Source organism: Camelus bactrianus, chromosome 11 (assembly GCF_048773025.1).
Source record: "Camelus bactrianus isolate YW-2024 breed Bactrian camel chromosome 11, ASM4877302v1, whole genome shotgun sequence".
Classification (NCBI taxonomy): domain Eukaryota; kingdom Metazoa; phylum Chordata; class Mammalia; order Artiodactyla; family Camelidae; genus Camelus; species Camelus bactrianus.
The window spans coordinates 51,488,801-51,508,366 of record NC_133549.1 but is presented as its reverse complement, the minus strand read 5'-3'; the positions used below and the strand labels follow the sequence as shown (position 1 = coordinate 51,508,366).

Genomic DNA, 19,566 nt, shown 5'->3' with positions numbered 1-19,566 from the left:
ACTCCCAGCGTGTGCTTCTCATGACCTCACCATTCTTAACAAACAGGTTCAATACTACTCTAAGTGCTAGCAGAAATTTAGTCATTTCACCTAGCATATAAAATACTGCCAGAGTGCAGCAACACACTGAGAATTCAACCACTGGACATCCACGGCCACATGAGGGTGAGTCAGAGAATGGCCGAGTGGTAGCTGGTGAGGAGCAGGAAGAATCTGCACAACCAGAACCGGAAGGGCTTTAGGAGAAAAGGTAGGAGGAAGTGCCCCCACCCCTAAATTAGCAACTATGGGGCAGCCCCAGGCTTGTGAAGAGGAGGGCTTGCTTAGTTAATATTTGAAAACCACAAGGTTCCAAAGTAAATGCATTATTCCTTGAACTTTGAAATTTTGGCAATGCGGCACTTGAGGAGCTTTAAAAATCCCTTAAAAATCTGCTTTGAACCAAGAACCTCCTCTGGATTACTTCACACAGAACAGGCAGCACTATGTTAGTGTTGCAACTGGAGCCACATAGGAAAACTTACAATCCTTAAGTGCTGCCTTCTAGTGTAAACTTAGTTAACTAGCTGTGAAATTTGGAACAGATTATATAACCTTGCTGAGGCCATTTCATCTTGAAAAAGAAATGATAATACCTGTACCTCTCAGCATTATTGTGAAAATTAAAGTGAGGCAGTGGGTGCAAAGCATCCCACTTAAATATTCGACTCTGTTTCGGCTGTTAAGTGAAACTCAAATCAAAACTCAAATTTAATTACCCTTTTAGGTTGTAGACATTGTAGAGAGTTAAAATATTTTCCCATTCTCACCACTTGAGGGGGCTTTTCTAACCACCCCAGTAGATTTCAGGCCGTTTCTGTCATTATACCAGGCTGTTTCCCAAAAGAAATGGGATCCCAAGGTATTGCCTCTGGCAAAGGCATCCAATCGGTTAAACTCAAAAGTAACAGAAGGGTTTAACAATTAGCCTATGAGATTGAAAGCAATGGTTCTATGAGTTCAAAGTGTAACTAATTAAAATTTTTAACAAACTAGCTAAATTATTTCATTTAGAAGTGATTTTCTGGAGAAGCTTCCCTTACAGAGCTAAAATAAAGTCAGCTCCAAAGAACTCTACTCTCTGTGTTACAGAGCTTGTCTATTTTGCATTAGCATCTACATTGTCAAAAATGAAGGATGTTTAATGTTATTCATACTTTCATAATTCGTACTTGCAACTTCATAATTCAGTTTACATTTTCCTGTCGTCCTTTAGTCTATCAGGGCGTCTTCAGTCTGCCTTTCCAGTACAGTTGGTGTTTCTGGTGGTGATACCTGCGGCGCTGCGTACATTCTTAGTAAACAGCAATAATCACAGGATTCTGCTCCTCCTGTCCCCTGCCTCCCCACCCTCTAGCAAGAAAATAATTTAGTTGGACCTACTAATCTCTCTATGCACTGGTTGACTAATTTCTTACATAAAAGACAGATTTTTTTAAATTAAAAGCAGATTTTTAAAAGAGGCTGTCTCTACATAAAGTTAAAAGTGACCATTAACTCAACAGGGTTAGGAGTGAAATGGGAATCGACTTTAGGTCTCCTGGTTCCTGTTGTGGTACAACTTTAAGTCACAACTACACACAGCAAACACAAGTAGGAAAGGAAGAGGGTGGGGAGGGGGAAAGCAAGTGCCATGCATTCTTCTTAGTGTATCTATTTCCACAAATTCCACAAGAGCAATTACCTGGCCACAATAAATAGAAAGCATAGCTGTGGAGTAAACACGCTCAATTTCCAAACACGGGGCGCATGTGCTTCTTTCTGGCACTGAGCAGATCTCACTCACCAGCTAGCTCCCAACCAGCCAAAGGAGTTGGCTGAAGGACTTTTTTTGTAGAGGGAATGGAAAGCGAGAAAGCGAGTTTGAGAAAGCGAGTACTTCCCCGAAACTGAGTAACCAAACTGTAAATACAACCCCACTCCCTCAAAAACCTCCATAAGGAAAGCGTGATAACCCCAAACCGAAACCACCCCCGGACCCTTGGCTCTCAAAAGCATCCCACAAAATTTGGAAGATTTGTGGATGTAGTCTACCTATACACCCCCTGTTTTATTAACGACCCTGTGAGCGTTCTCAGGTGTCAATAGCTGTTGCATGTTTTATCATCAAAGCGGCCGGTAAAAACTAGAATCCCTTTACTTCGCTGTAGTGGAGGGAATGGCAACGCCCGTGGTCCCGACTGCTTTCTGCAATGCAAGAAGGGTTTTTCTCCCGGCGGTTAACCTGTCCCAACGTCTTGTGAGTGCTACCACGCCACCCCCAGAGAGCAATTTATTGAAGCACAGCATCCCAGGAGGAGCAACACTTACGGTCTCTCCTCCCTGGAGGCAAAGTCTCGGGGAAACTTCCTGGGGCGCCAAGTTTGCACGCGGATCCGGCGCGCTGCCTGCCCCGGCGCAGGCGGAGAGGCGAAGGCGGCCAGCGGCGCGCCGACCCCCGGCCCGGCTGTGGGGCGCGCGTGCGCCTCCGCGGGCCCCGGCCGCCCTGCTCCCGCGGCCTGCCCGGCCGGCGTGCAAGGACCGCGGCGCTGGGCAGCCCTGCGCTCCGGCGGGCGGGAGGATTCTCCCGGGGTGGGTGGGGGGGCAGCTGTGAGCAAGACCAACGAGTCCAACCCCAGCGGCTCCAGCAGCGAGGCCGCGGGTGTGGCCGGGCAGTAGAGGTTTTTTGGAATGCAGGGTGTGGCCCTCTAACACAGCAAAAAAGAAATGAGTCAGCCCGTGCGATCCTAACCAATAAGAGTGTTCACTGTCGGTTAAGGCGGAACTTTCCTTTCTTGATTTATATCAGGCTTAAGAGCCTTTTTTTTTTTTTTTAAACTTAAGCCTTTAACAACTTCAAGAAAATGATGGATAGCTTTTTAAAAAAAACTCTTACAAAACAAAGATTAACTTTGTTATGATAGTTACTTGAACGTGGGATGTACGTTAATTTCTATTACTTAGTAAAAGTTCTTGAATTAGGCAGCGATCCCCGATGTTAAGAGCATGGGATCTGGCATCAAAACAGATTCGGACCTAACTTCTGACACTATGATCTCGGGCAGGTTAATTATTTGCAATGAAGGGGATAAAAGGCCCATCCCACAGAGTTTCCTGGACAGATTATTTGTAATAATACGAGCAAAGCATTTGGTACAGTGCGTGGCACAGAGTAGGCACTCAAACAATGCTGTCTTGTCCCCTTGAGTTCAGAATCAAACTCTCCAAACTTGTGGACAAATTGGCTCATAATTTTTCTTTTAAGATTCTCTTCAATGTTAAACTATCCAAAGAATTTTAGAGCTGAAGTAGTTCTTCGGTATTTGCATGGCCTGAGTCCCGTATTTAAGTGATAAAGAACTGAAGCTTTGGGATTAGAATTCTTGGATTTGGTGTTCTTATTATACAATAGAAATTTTATTAGTAGCAAAAAAAAAAAAAAGGCTCAAAATTGGAATGATTTTATTAATGCCACAATTAAACCAACTTTTAAGAAAATAAGAATGATTTTGGAAATACTCATTCTCTCTGGGTCACTGTACCCTAAACATCATTTTGGAATAGAAGTATTTAAAATAAACTCGAAGGAGCTGGGAATTGGCAGATTATGGGTGCCTACAGAACTGCCAGGTCCTGAGGACCAGTTAAGAGTTCATTACTAGTGGGAGGAGAGAGTTTTTGCAAAGGAATCATTTTTTTTTTTTTTAAGTTACAAATTAAACCATCTTGGCTTTGGAAAAGAACTCCTGAGTTTAACTTCCTCATATTTGTTTAGAACCAGTCATTCCATGAGCCAAGATTTCTTTAAAATATTCATTAAGCCAAAGATAAAAATCTAAAGTGAGATCAAGGGCCCTTTCTAAAATGCTACTCTTTTCTCCAGACCATCATGAAAAAGCAGAAAGAACGTGCCCTAGGAGTCAAGAGCACCTGTCCTAATCCCAGCTCTGCCAGTAAATGATCAGGTATGTGGCTCTATGTTAACTGCTTCATCTCTAGTTCTAAGACCCAGTTATGGTCCAAAAGGGCAGGCACAAGATAAGCCTGTAACCCAACATTTAACCTCAGCAGCAGGTATATTGGGCCTATATCCTAGATGATGAAGCTGATAAATCTCTCTTGACTCTCATATTCCTCATAAAGGTAATCTTGTTGTCCTAAACACTGTAAATTAAGGTCTACAATCATCTGAGCTCCCTCCCTTTCTATTGACAACTCACTATCAACAGGTATGATGATGGCTTCCTAACGTTGTTCACATTTGTTCTCTTTTTCCCATCCTGTTGCAGGCATCCACGCCAGAGTCACTGAGGCTGAGTGTCTCCTAGCTGCTGCTCCAGCTGCCAGGTCCCAGCCTCTGTGCCCCCAACACATCAGCACCATCACATGATAAGTGTCAAAGTCCAGAGTACCATCCTGTCATAAACCTTCCCTCTGTCAATTAAACAAGTATAGTTTCATAGTAGAGATCAGGAGGACATTTGCTTAAGGGGCAACGTTCTTCAAACCTCCAGGTAAATTAATACTTATTTTTAAGCACATTGATTTTCTGTTTATGAAACTATTACTATCAATTATACTGGCCAAACTGATAATATGTTGGCTGTTACATCAAGAACTGTAGCTTTCATATGATAAGACTATATATATATACACACATATGTGTATATCTATATACATATATATGTATATATAACCTGTGTGTGTATGAGCAACTCAATAAACTTCATGGCACTGCAGTTTAAAATAAGCACTTGCATGGCGTGTATGCAGCCACACATAGATACACTGAGATACATGAAAGAGGAGGGGAAAGAGAGCACATAGTTTGTTTCTGTTGTCTAGGATCCAGTCAAGCTTAAAATTTATAGACGCTCCATTCAGGAAGAAGGAAGCCTTTATAAATACATGCACTTTCAGTCATAACTCAAAGCACTTAAAAGATGTTTGCAACAATCCTCATGCTTCAGAAATAAAAACACAATTACCCACGTTATTAGAACAGCCTCACAAAAGAAAACGGATAACTATTTCCAGGATGTCTTTGTTGCCTAAAGTTAAAATGCAGAGTACAAAGACTGTCACTCTACAGTTAAAGGAAAAAAAAAAAAAAAAAAGGAACGATTAGCCCACAGACCCAGTGCCATGACGTTCAGTCATTCAAAGGCTGGCCTCCACCTCTCCAAGTCCCATCTTTCACTTAAAAAAACCCTTGGCCAAATAATCCAATTGGTGTACTCATTGTCCTCCTAAAGCAGTGGGCACATTACCACCCCCACACCTGGCCCAGGCCATGGCCTCTGTTACGACCTCTTTCACTCTTCTTACTAGTATCACCTTCCAGACACACTCAAACCCTTCCTTTTCCTGGAACCCTCCTCACTGGTGCAAACCCCAGGGAACTCTCCTCCCCTGCAAATACCTTATTCTTTATACCTCCATCTCAAAACTGACGTATAGAGCCTGAGTGTCTTCCTTCTTTTTGAGATCCCTGACTTCTCTCTCTCAGCAGACGACAAAGTTCCTCTGAGGCAGTGACAGTGTTCCAGGGGCCTTGTGTGGCCCAGGACCTGGCAGATTCTGAACAAACAGTCATTGTTGATATAATGATGTTTGAGTTATAGAACAGCCACAAAGGAGAAAGGAAAACTTTCCTTCTGACTGCTGACACATCAAGAATAAACAAATACTATAGCTGTTCAAACCAGCTGGCAAGCAGACCCCAAGCGACAGATGCATGTCTTTGCTCTTTACGACATGTTCCAACAATAAAGAATGCCAGGACTGAGAAAGCAAGTTTGATATTTCCTAAACGGAAGACCTGTTTACAACAGAATGTCATCACAGACAATCTCAGTTCCCCAAATACTAATCCACTGGAAGAACAGAGGCATTAAGTCATTCTAGCTTCCCTTTCAGGTAAGGAACACATACGTACATATTTGACCATCTTGCCAAAGTACCAATTCCTCCTTAAATATAAGCATTGTGTACATGGGATAGCCACAAACAACCACCTGTTTACCTACAAGTGCTCTTAAACATAAAATGGGCAGTTCTTCAAGGCAACTTGTAACTACTAGAACCACAAGTATCCCTTTGTTTACATGGTTTAAAATAAAAAGTTATATGGCATTTGCATTAGAGCAAGCCTCTGTTGAAGAGTGACTGTCATTCACACGTACACATGGAGTCACTTGTATCCTCTAATTAGTGCTAATATATTTCTGCTTTTATGAGATGGGAATAAATACTACCACTGTCCTCAAAAAGCTGTGTGATTAATCAGCTGTCCTACTATGCAATTACTTTTATTATAATTGCCCATGACAAAGACACAGACTTGTGAAATATTCCATGTATAAACAACCAAAGAATTAGTCTGCATCCTTTAACTTGCAGGTAACAGAAAGGGCACTTGAAGCAGCAGAAAGGCAAGAGCAAGGTAGACCTACTGACTCCAAAGAACTCAGCAAAAGGAAAGCCTTTTGGGGATGGTTGGGCTTTAGGACCAATTTAAAATGAACTCCATCAGGAAAGGATGGCATTTTTGGTTCTACAGGTTGGCTTTCTAACACGATAATCAAACTCCATTCATAACATTGTTCCTATAGGAAAATGTACTTGAAATTTGACCTGCAGCAAGAAAAGCACGCTCAATTTAATTCATTTCCTGAGTATCTCGTAATGACAGTGGCTTCTGTTGTACACACATCATTTTACATCTAATCTGTAACAAAGCAAGGCAGGTATTAAAACGGCGCTGAACACACAAGGAAACTAGGAGTTCGAGAAAGTTTTCACACCTAAAGTCAATCATGAAGATGAGTCAGAGCCGGCTACGAAGCTATGTATGTTTGACCCCAAAGCTGGGACCATTCTGTCTGATACTTATCGCAGCCAGACATGAATGGGCTTTCGAATGTTTCAGACTCTGTGAAAATATCTAGATTTCCCTGCAGAGAGAAAAGGAGCTAGTGGGCAGAGTCAATAACCAGATATTAACCTTCTGTGTCTTCCCAAGAGAAGGTATTTCTCTGTGGGAGAACAAAAGAAAAATATTTCTCTGGCTAAATCTTAAATTATATTGATACTTGTACTTACATGAAGATCATCTGAAAATTAAGGATCTATAAATAGTATCTTCATAAAAAGTTTATTTTGCCCTATTGAAAAAAAGAAGATACACTATCTCAGAGGGCACTCAGACAGGTGTTTTAAGAGAAAATTAAAATTGCAAAAATAACTAAAGTGACTCAGTTCTGCCAATGTAAATGCAATGGGTGCACTTCACAGCTTTAACTGTGTTTCACACATTAAAGAGATGTTTTTGGTTACGCAGTATTTAATACGTACAAGAGGGTATATTTAACATATTTGTCAGGAAAAATAATATTAAAATCACCAGTCCTGAACCCGTCACCCAACCTAAAGGCGGCCCGTTACTGAAAACCCACGGCAGCTCCCTGGATGCTCCTTCCTGTCTGATGGAGGCTGACAGCCGCTTCTTTCTGTGCACATTGAACAGAAACTGAAAGCCCTTGGTCCAAGATGGGGCTTTAATCCCATGTCTTTAGTTTATTACTAACCCTGTGCCTTTTGAAATCATACTGGAGAGGAGGTCAGAAGCAACAAGACAGACAACAGCTGAATTCAATCATAAAGGAAGGGAAAAGCTAGAAACTGCTAGTCAGACAGACTCTTAGGACCTACTGGTTTCACCCCATGGTCCAAAGCCAGGCCTAGTCATTAGTCAGATTATTAGACATGTGACCTGAAATATGACAGGTCAACTGGAAATTATTCCAAATTGAGGTAATGTATTACTAAGCCCAGACAAACTGGTTCTCCCATGAAGAGCCTTGAACACATCAGACACCATAAAAAGAAAAAGAAAGGAGCACACGGACTAACAATGAACTTCACTCACACGTCATGAAGAAAAGAACTAATAACTTGGGGAAGGGGGATCAGAGGAAATAAGAAAATATTTTCAAAGAGTCTAATTTTGTTGTAATAGTACGTTAAGCAATCTTGTTTTGGGAAAAAGTTAACATAAAGAAGTTAAAGAGCTTATAAGATATGTCCAAAGAAAGGACATATACACTAAGCTAGTGAATGAGTCAATATACATTGTTTGACAAAGAAACTACATATTGAGAATCAGGAAGTCTAACACACAGTACAAATTAAATGGTACAGTAAACACATGCTGAGGGGGAGATGGAAAAGGGGAGATAAGCTTGACGAGTGGAAAGCAATGACACTTAGAGAACACCTTACAGGTGGCATACAACAAAGTGGGGACACCTGCGTGAACACAGCTTGCCGATTATCGAAGTGACACACCCCTTCAGCACCTGACACGTCTGCCTAGTTGTACAACTGCTGGGATACACAGCATCCAATTGCATTGTGCTCTGAGATTCCTGAAGGCTGGGTCCAGGGCTTCAATTTTTTAAAACCTCCAGACATCCAGACCTTGACACAGGACATGTTCTTCAAATGTGTGAAGGAAAAAAAAATTAAGGGTCAAGTTGGTCAACCCTAAATACTTTATTTAAATGCCTTACACGAAGTGATAACTTCTGATGAAGGTTGACCTCTACACAGCAAGAGAGAGAGAGACTGTAGCACAACAGATGACGGGGAGCACTGTCTCTCAACTTAAAAAGAAAGTTTTCTGTACAAGGTGTGTGTGTGTGTGTGTGTGTGTGTGTGTCCTGAAAGGGAGAGAGGGTGGGACCTAAGGGGTGAAAAAGGAATATATCAGCTCAGCCTAAATGACGCTGCAGGAACAAATAACCCTAACATTTTGGAGGCCAACAACAGAGAAAGGCTTATTCCTGGCTCCTGTTTGGTTCTTTGTGGTTGAGCCGAGGCTCGCCTCCATGTCCTCTCCACTCTGGGACGAGGGCAGAAGGAGAACCCCTAACCGGGACACACTGGTCCCACGGCAAAGAGAAAAGAGAGACGGCAAAACCAGGCGATGCCTATTCCACTTCTGCTTGGAAATGGCACCTGTCACTGTTGTTTACATTTCTTGGCCAAATAAGTCGTAGGGCCAAGCCCGCCATGCGTCTCAACCCTCAGTCAGGTGGGAAAGCACAATCTTCCCACAGGATGGAGGGTGGGTAGGAAGGAATAGCCAATGTTTTTATAATAATATAATCTACCACAAAGGGAATGGGAAATAGCTAGAGAAGTGTCTTCCCTTCAGGAATGATAGAAGAAGGCGTCCTATTACAAAAAGCAGTCCTTCCATTTCCAAGGTCCTTTATGCTGTTCTCATCATCTTTCACACACTGTCTCACTGTATCCTCACAAGCATCCCGGTGCAATACTGGGACTTGCCCAAGGCCCCAGCAGCACCTGAACCGGAGCTCCAAGTCTGGTGATTTCTCACTACATCAGCCTTTGAGGCCTCCGTTTCCCCTGCCAAATGGAGATAATCCTACACACTTCCTAAAAAAGTTGTTGAGAGATTAAGTAAAGCAATGTATTTAAAACATAGAAGAACATTAAAGTACTCAATAAATATAAGGTAGTATTGTTATTAAATGATTATATTTGTCTTCTCACCCATGTCTTTCCCAAATCATCTTTAAATTTAATCACAAATAGTTTGTTAAAATTCCTTAAGTGTAGAAAATGCATGTATTCGTGATGTTTCCTTCACTCGTCAAAACCATAAGCTCACCTTTCTATACACAAACACACTTTTCCCATGATTTCTATTACTTGTTTGCCCCCTGATTGGTCAGTTTCTTAAGACTCTCAAGAAGTTTCAGAAGGCAGAACTATTAATAATTTTTATTTCTTCCTAAACAAGGAAATTAAGCAAAATTGAAGACATGCAGTCTTCATTTGAAGGATGAGCTAGAGTCCATGCATGGCTCCCAACTGAGAATGAATAAAAGGACTTAGCATCAAAGACCCTCTATCTTCTACCTCCAGCCCTAATTAGCACTACTTACCTTCCCGCTCCACATCCTAGTAAACTACAATTCCAGCCTTTCCCCAGAATGGGATCCTCCTTTCCCACCTCTACCTCTTGGCTCAAACTGTTTATTCTACCAAGAGGGTTCCCTAAGCACTGTCCCAACTCTGCTCAAAGATCCTGCCCAAATAATTGGGCAAGTGCACCACAATGCACACACAAAGATGTTCATCATGATGCGCTTTACAAGAATGAAGTTGAGAACAACTAAATGCCCACTAACAAGGTAATGGGTGAATACAAAACAGATCACAAACACATGGAATGCTACACCAGAAAAACAAAAGTGACGTAGACGTGTGTTTATAAATGTGGCATGGTCTCAGTACACTGTCAGTCAAATCAGGTTTCAAAACAATGTTAATAATGATCCATTTTAGGGAGGGAAAAAATACGTATCTAATCTAGGTAAAGAAAGAATGTGGCAGAAAACAAAGAACAATGTTAATAATGATATCTCTGGGTAGTGGTAATATTGATGAGTCTTCTAAAGAACTTCTACATTTTAAACTTCTTTCCAGTTAGCATAGTTAACTTTTAATTTTTTTTTAAAAAGGGTATTTTAATTAAAAGAAATTAATCATTAAATACCCAATTCAAATGTCCTCTGCTCCTGAAACCTTCCCTGATCTAGCCCACTCTTACCACACAGGTAATTCCTCTCTGCCATCTGTTGCCTGAGTATTTAACATGTCTTTTATTAAATTAAAACCACATTTGTTCTGAAATCAGTTTTCTTTGTTCAGGCTTGATTGATTATCAACTCCTGAAGTGGAATAGGCCTGTTTTATTTTTGCTGGGTTCTACCCTAATAACTCATGACTCCCAAGTATCCAGAAACTACTGAGTGTATATTGATCTGAACAAAAAGCAAGTCTGTAAAATCTACACGTTTGAAGACTACACACCTAGCAGTGCTCTAGTCAAAACCTCATCTACAGTGGGGTGTCCAGAAACTGCATCAAGTCCATTCTGGAAAAAGAAAGAGTCAATCGGAATATTTCATCTGTGGCAAAATTTCTCTGTTAATCACCAGTCCCTTTTGTTCCCTGTTTGCTTTCCAAGTTACCAAAGATAGCCTTATTCAGTTCAATTAAGACATGGGTCAATATTTCCTAATCCAGAGGCAAGTCTCTCAGATTTCTCTCCATGAGCTTCCGCTTCAAAGGGACAAGAACTACTTTTGCAATAATCCAAGTCCAATCCTGATTCCGTAGGAACTATAAATACCCATTGTTTTAGGAAGAAATAAGGGAAATAAGTGTTTTAAGATTATGTAAGTCTGATTCAGGGAATTGACACAAACCAATGTTTTGAAATATCTAAGGCATTTTTTTGAAGGTTCAATAAAGAATGTGTTTTGAGAACGAGGTGGGTGAGATTTAAAATAAAAACAACCACCACGATCTTAGCTGTTACTTAGCAATTTCAGGCTTCAATTGTTCCCTTCTAAAGGGCAAGTGAGAAAACTGAAGAAACTACTTCTAGAAGTAACACTGAGATATCTGATCAGGTTTCCTTTCTTTCCTCCATTTTGCTCCCTAAGGTTTTCATCAAGCCAGTATGAACTTTGAACCGCCCAGAATATTTTGTTTTGTTTTGTTTCACTCTCTCTGGAGACAATTCACTTTCCTTAAAACTTATCTTCTGAATCAAAAGCAAAGCTACGTGGTTCGCCAGGCGGCACCCAATGCTGGTCCTCAAAGTGTCATGGCGGGCTAGGGCCAGCTCATAGCCACCCCCTAGAACCCACTGTCACAGTCTCAGGATTTTTGGCCAGGTAGTTGTTAAACACATGATCATTAAAAGCTAAATTATATAAATAAACAATTAAAATAAACTATACTAAAACCAAAGAGAACAAATACTCAAAACCCATCACTTCTTGTTTACTTCTATCAATGCTCTTGACATTCTCCGCAACTCTTGTATCTGGTTGGTAGGGAAGCATCTAGTGGTGCGCTCCTGCACATCTCTTCCCAACTCTGCTGGCGGGTACCTTTCGCTGGTAGTTTGAAATCAGCCATGGCTGGGAGTACTGACACCATGGAAACTGGCAAATGTTTGCCCCTCCTCCCCTCTGGGTGAGCTCTGAACATTTACCTGCATATCACTACCAGCAGTCTTAACCTATTGCCTAACAGTAGCTCAGGAAGTTGAGCTGGCCAATTTTCTGAGTCAGGATAAAGGCTTATAAACTGTAAATCATGACACCAATGTAAGGATGGAAAGCAACCACTTTTATTGTGGCCCTCGAATGTCCCAGTCACAGCACAAAGTACTGGCCACATGGTCCTTCGTTTCATGAGAGGCATTATCAAATTCAGTACACAGATGAGTCAGCTGAGGTTGAGAGGCTGAGTAAAGCATGAGACCAGGCCTGTGAATGTCTGACTCAAAAATGTATGATCTTCCCACTAACGACCTGGCTTACCAATGTCATTACCATAATGAAACCAAAATCAGCCATGTATAACCGTCAGATAACCAGTAAACGTTAATGGCCCCTGATGCGTAGAAAATGGCATACACGAAGAGGGACAGACAAAGAGCTCAATTTTATTCACATTCACCAAAATGTACCCACAAAAAGTGGGTAAGAAATGGGGCCCACAGAACCACTGGAAGCAAGATTGATCTGCATTTGAGAAGGGCTAGTCCAAGGTTAATACATAGGGAATCCTCTTTGAATTCTTTAAATACTTATGCTCTATCCACCTAACTGATGCACCCAACTTAAAATAACACACTCTACCAAGAAAGAACAATGCAAAAACCTAATTCCTCAAATGTTAGCGCCAACTTTCAGAAGCGTTTGAGTATCTACTTTTCGAAATTTTCTCTTTTAGACTTCCAAGGTATTTAATTGTGGTCTTATTTGACCATGGTTTCTTACAGAAAATTTAGCCTGTAGTGAAAGGAATTCCAAAGGACTAACACAATTTTACTCACGGATTATTTGTTAAAATTCTTGTCATCTTGGCTTCCTATAAGTTACCGGCTTCTCCCACTGTTCCAGTACATTTCCATCACCTGCCATGAGAAGAAAGAATCTGATTATATGTCTCATAAAAGACCATTTTCTTGGTCTCTACTACATTAGTCTTTTTCTTTCTTTCTACCCAAAACACAGAGAGAAGTACAGTTATCTCCTTCTTTCTCTCCAAAGTCAAAAAGGCAGGAGAAAGCAACAGAGAAGATCACCTCAAGAGAAAAAAATGTAAAGAGCAGTGTCTCTACCGTTGGGGTTTGGGGTGGAGACTCTTAAAATACCCTCCCTTCTGTTTTCGGGAAGAAATTTTTAGTCTGGTTTTTGGGAGGGAGCAGTATTAGAGTAAGCCACTCTCTCTCTCTCAAGCCCCTCCTTACTTCTCACAACAAGTGATGAGTGACTGTGACTCATCTGCCTGGGACGCAGGAAGCACTGGCTCAGTGCGGCGGCCCCACGCCGAGCCAGGCAGCAAGGGCCTCCCTCCTGTTCTCTCCAGCACCGGGCCCAAGCCAACAGCCACACAGCAAGCAGGTCATCGGCCGTCTGCTTCCCAGAGGACCAGCCAGCTCTCCCTGCCGGCTTCCCTCCTGCCATTACCGGATGGCTAGGTCAGGGTTTCTAGGGTCCAATGCATGTTTTACAGCGGGAGGTAACTGATACTTCTGAGCCCTCCCATCCTGTTTTACCAGTAATTAAGCTACCACCTATGTTGATTCCCATTTGAATCATTGCGCTATTTCTTAAATCATTTAAAACTCATAGATAGAAAGAGAAATGATAAGGCAACCCAAGCCACCACCATCTCCCAAAGGACCCTGCACAGAAGGAACCTTGGCTCAAAGTCCTACCACTCACTAGCCGTGGGAAAATCCATTCACAACTTCCTAGCCTCAGTTTCTTTATTTCTGAAAGAAATACTGTACTGTGTGGTTGTGAGGATTAGGTAAAATCAAAGACATAATCTGCCAAATTCAAGCACACTTGGATCTAAGAAGGGTATTATCCCAGAATCAGGGACACCTGATGTTCAATGATCAGACTTGCCACTTGTCCACGTATCAATTCAAATGTTGGAATTCATACAATTCATGGAATAATGGATCATGCTCAGCAGAGTGCCCACCGTTTTCTAAAAGGGAGTCATTCGGAATGATGTTTTACTTTTGTTTTTCAATTTCATTAACATTCAAGGGTCCACAACCAAGGGAGAGGAGGTTCCACTTTCTTTCCCTTCACAGAACAGCCCGAACGAAAACGTCTCACTTCTACCAAGCAGAACACGACTATCGCTCATTTTAGGCGAGGAACATATGACTCCAAATAGATGACAACTATAAAACAGCAACCTGCTAACTTTCCTTACCTGAAGACTGTTGTTAGTTAAGGCATTCAGAGAGAAGAGATTAATACGGATTGTAAAATGGTTCCATACACTGAGGTACCATGATAGACAGTGTCACCTCAGTTACAGAACAGGGAGAACCCCCACATTATCCAAACCATTGGGGGGGGGGTGTGTACGGGTGTGTGTGTTTGTAAGAGGGGCATGAAGAAGGGACAGAGTGGAAAAAACACCACATCAATACAGAGGGTTTCTTAGTAACAAAGAAAGAACTTGTCAACATCTGTAAAAATAGCAAGGAAGGACTGAAGACTCAAAGACTTGCAGATCATACCCAACACTGAGAAACGTGCTCATAGGCTAGCCGTAGCTTCAGGCGCCAGGTCACTTGGCATGGAAGCCTTTTAAAGGCATGAAAAAGAGGGTTTTATAAAAGTTTAAAATAAGCAGGTGTGAACTACACTTCTGCTATTTAATAGCAGTGTGGTTTTGCCAAGTAATTTAATCCTGTAAGCCTCGGTTTCCAGGTCTATAAATTAAGGACAATCATACATACCTCGGAGAGTAGTTATGCAGATTTGAGATAATGTATGTATAGTGCTCATCACAGAATATGTCCCCAAAACATAATTACAATTATCATGTTTACTAGTCCAAGCATGATGGTCTATTAAATTCATAGCTACAAACTGCAATTATGGTATTGAGGCCGTTAAATTCAGACTCTTTCTCTAGGTGAACATTTTGGAGAGAGGTTCAAATCATACTTTTGACAACAACATAAAACTTTTCTAAGTTGATCCGAATGGAGTGTAAAATAAAAATCTCCATCTGAGTTGGCAGTTACTGACACGCAAACCGGAAGCTCTAGCTATGCATTTGTTAGCCTTCTTTGTATCGGTACTGAGTTTCTTTTTTTGATGATAAATTCTTGAAAGAGGGAATGAATCATCCCCAGCAGTGCTAATTCACCTGGCGTGTGCTGTCATGCCAAGTACTCAGCGGGCATCTGCGGGAAATGAAAGCCACACTGAGAGTGGCAGGCAGCCTATCGCCAAGGCGAGCCCTCCCATTACAGCCTGACCAACAGCAGTGTGGATTTGTCAGCTACATTTTCTAGAAAATCAAAGACCCACAGGGTGAGGCATTGCTAACAGAACTTTCTATCTACAAAAAGTACTCCTTGACCCCTTCTAAGTCATCCTCAGGACTCACACCAAAGATGCTGACAACTCAGAGTAAGCTGAGTACAAAACCAGTGCACAACGTCCACGAGCAAATCGGTCTCATTACAGCTTGGTTGCTCCTGATTTTTGAACTCCAGACACTTTATTTGCTATAATGGAAAACACTTTAATAGGTTCAAGGAATCAAATTCACCCTCAAAGATGGTAATTTGCCACCACTATGGTTATTTGAAAGAATGACAAGTGATTTCAACAACCGTCTAATGAATTACCCATTTGGCAGAAGACACTGTGCTAAGTACTAGGATGGATGGAGAAGGAGTTATAAGGTGACTGACATGAAGTTCATTTAAGAAAATGCAATGCAAAGGCAGTACCCCCAGAACACAAGCAATTAACTTGGCTGATGCACTGTAGGAGAAGAATCTGGATGTGTGAATCCTGGCTAAGATTGTTAAAAACCCAGTATTTCTTAATCGTACTTCATATACAATGTTAAGATCCTACAACAGTCATGCAAAAACCTGGCTGAAAAGAATACACTCCTTTCTGAATGCATGCTTCTTCATCTTCTAGGGCGAGGCCAAGCCTCCCCAACATGGAAGGAAACTGGCAGGCATCAAAATCATTTGAGAGCTGAGATGCTAGAGGATGGCACTTGCACCAAGGCTGCGGAAGTGGGTAAAGCTCTGGTACAGCGAGACATGACTGTTTTGCATTCCTAGCCTCTTTTCTACCAAGGAGTTAGTAATGAAGGGGGGCCTGGGTTTCCTCTGTGAGAGACAGTGTCCTACAATCATTAAAAACATGTGCTTTGCAGTCACACAGAACTGTATTCCCCAATCTACCCTGAAGACCTTGAGCATGTTATTTAATTTCTCTAAGCCCCAGTTTCTTCATCAATAGAATGGGAATAATAGTAGCACTACCACTTACTGTTGTCACATGGGTTAGAGACATAATGCCCGCAAACAGTTTAATAAAGCTCATGGCAAATAATAAATGCTCATGAAATGTTGTTATTGGAAGAAGTACGCTATTCGCAGTTTTCGAAGGCAAAGCAAGTACCAGGGCAACGTTAACAACAAAAAAGGAGGTATCCTTGTAAGCTCAAAAATGTCTGGCCCATTTCACTAGAAGACCAGAGGAAGGCTTGGGGTCAAGTTTCATTTAGTAGTAAAGCACAAATTGCGCCTATATCTGTGCACATATCTTGGGATATAAAGTGTGAGCGGCGGCAGCAAGCAGAGGCTTGTTGGTCAGTGTTAAAAATCAGAAATGTTCATACCAGCCACACAGAAACAAAATGGAATCACTTGCTCGAGATTCCCTGGCTAATAAATGGCAGATCTGGGACTCAAATCCAGACAGCCCGGCTTCAGTCCTTGTTCTTAGCCTACAGCACAGTGATGAGTCTCCTCAGCAAACGAGGAAGAGCAGTAACTGAAGACTGAGCAAGTCACAGGGCACAAGCGGGCCACAAAAAGGCAAGAAACCCTCTAAAGATGACAGAAGAAAACAAGGAAATGATGGAAATGACACAAAAGAGCAGTTAATGGGGCCAAAGTGTAAACGGACCCAAACCACTAATGATTCTAAATTAGACTCTAAAAACACAGTCATAGCAAGAATCCTAAAAGGATGGCACTGGGAAAGTGACCTAGTGTTGGAATTCAGCGCTTGCTTAAGAACAACAGTGACCAGGAGACACAAAAGCTGAGAAGTCCCCTCTTAGGTCCTTTATATAAGCCACACTCTGACCTAGAAACACCTGCCAGGGAGCATGTCACACACGCCAAACGCCAGCTGTCAAGGGAGAGCCCCAACAGCTTGAGTTACATACCAAGGTAGAGCTTCCTGCTGCCTTTTCCTTGCATTTTAACAGTGGAAAAGAGGAAGAAAGGTCACTCAGGGTTGTTGAATTCTCTGCCGGTCAGAAGGAAGGAGTCACACCCCTAGTTAAGCAGGACAATGCACAGGAGGAGAGGAGAGACAAAGAGAAGACACATTCCTGGCCAGCCTCAAATGTGGCAGACCCTAAAACAGCCCCCATGACCCCCATCTCTTGTCATCCACACCTGAACCCCCTTCCCTGGACTGGGGGTGGGACCTGTGATCTGCCTATAACCAAATATGACAAAAATGACAGAACATATGTGGTTATATCACATAAGACTGTAACGTCCATTCTGCTACAAGGTTCTCTCCCTTGCTGGCTTCCAGGTGGTAAGCTGCCTATAGAGAGAGGAAGGGAAGAGTAGCCTCCAGCTGACAGTTAACAAAAACCTGAATTTGGCCAACAATCACACGTGCTTAGAAGAAAATCCTTCCCCATTCAAGCCTCAGATGAGACAACAGCCTGGCTGACACTTTGACTGCAGCCTTATAAAACACCTATTTAATCATGACCAGACACTTGACCCACTGAAACTGCGAGATAGTCTGTGCACTGATTAAGCCACTAAGTTGGAAATGACACTGTTATGCAGCTGCAGATAACCAATACAGACGGGAAGTAAGGTTCAAGTTCCTCATGGGACCACAAGCCCTTTGGAGAGAGGACGGGAAAGAAGAGGGAGGCCCAGGGCCAGGGCCTGGGAGAGTGATCCTGCCCTCACATTGGCATGGGTCCTCCTATTTCACTATCCCTGACTCACATCCTCAGTTTCCTCTCTTACCACACACATCCTGTCACCCTAGTCTTGCCATTTGGAATGACAAAGTGGGTCATAATTACCAAGGAGATAACAATCTTATAAATGGTGATCAGGTTCCCTGGCTGGCCTGCAAGGCTATTTAACATGCCAAACACTGACATATTTAAAACAGCAGGAGGATTTTAGCTATACTCTGACCCTACCCATCATAAAATAATTTTAACAAAAGAGTGTTTTAAATGTGATATAATGGACTTAAATACTTTATAAAACCCATGTTTGGAGAGACAAGTTAGAGACTTTCTGTATTAGTGGTTTATGAACAAAACAGAAATTCAGACATTTAAAGTTCCGTCTAAATTTTGCTAATAAGGGTATAGCTCAGTGGTGGAGTGTGTGCCTAGCATACACAAGGTCCTGGGTTCATCCCTAGTACCTCCATTAAAATAAAGAAAGAAACAAACAAATAAATCCAATTACCTCCCCCTCACAAAAAAAAAAAAAGAAAAAACATATATTCTGTTTTTTTTTTTTTCAAACACATACATTCTGAAATCTTCTAAGCAAGTACTGCCAGCTTCTACAAATTAATTCAATGCACAATTTTCAAGCAGAGCATAAGACACACTGAGCCAGAGACCTCTTACCTCAGCAGGCCATCTTGCTACAAGCAGAAAACTAGAGGGGAAATCCTACAGCCACATCATTTAAAAGATGAAAAAATCTTCATTCATCTTCCTGTCCTGGCCTCTTGGTTGGCAGAAGATGACACACAGACCCAGAGACTCGGCACCCTGCTCAGGGTCACCCAGCAGCACAGCCTAGGCCTCTCGTTGCCCAGGCTTCTCTACGCTCCGTCTACCCAGCTGGAGCTTCGGCACAAGACAGAATGACACCAGTGGTATCATATACTCCATGAGGAAAAAAATGGAACTACTTGTAAAAACTAAGCTCTGTGGCAAGATGAAAGAATAATACTGAATATAACATTCATATTACACATTCAATCCATTTTCAAAAGCAACACACAGTATTTTCTACATAAACTGAGATGCCCCTAAAATAGGCCGCCTTTCTCATGAATGACCTGCTTCTTTTTTTTTTTTAATGAATGTTAAGTAGGGAGGAAAATCAAAAGAGACATAGAACAAACACTTGTGCAAGTGTTCTACTGCTTTACAAATCCCCACTCCTCAGTTCACTGATGCATTACACGTGTGCTTTGGCATAGTAGGTGCTGTCCATCAGGAGCCTGTCTGGACATAAACAAATAATGTCCACTCACATTTTCGGCAGAAGTAACCACATCTAAACAAGTAACCACTGCAGAGAGAAAGATTTCCAGCACGTGTTTTGGTAGGCTATTAGGA

General features: G+C 41.9%; 1 protein-coding gene across 14 annotated transcripts in view; it reads right to left on the bottom strand.

Annotated features, from left to right (window-relative positions):
- SGMS1 (sphingomyelin synthase 1) overlaps positions 1 to 19,566 on the bottom strand; it is a 264,800-nt gene that overhangs the window by 89,261 nt on the left and 155,973 nt on the right. For 12 of the 14 annotated variants that reach the window (XM_010971268.3, XM_074374011.1, XM_074374007.1 and 9 more), the window contains one exon: positions 12,971 to 13,051. The exons of 1 other annotated variant lie outside the window; for it this stretch is intronic. Coding sequence is in view for 1 of the 13 variants with exons in the window: in XM_074374012.1 (XP_074230113.1) it covers positions 12,971 to 12,996 (26 nt within the window). In the remaining 12 variants the exon portion in view is untranslated. Of the gene's footprint in view, positions 1 to 2,349; positions 2,609 to 12,970; positions 13,052 to 19,566 lie in introns of those variants that run through there. One more of the 14 variants, XM_010971267.3, reaches the window with a different exon arrangement.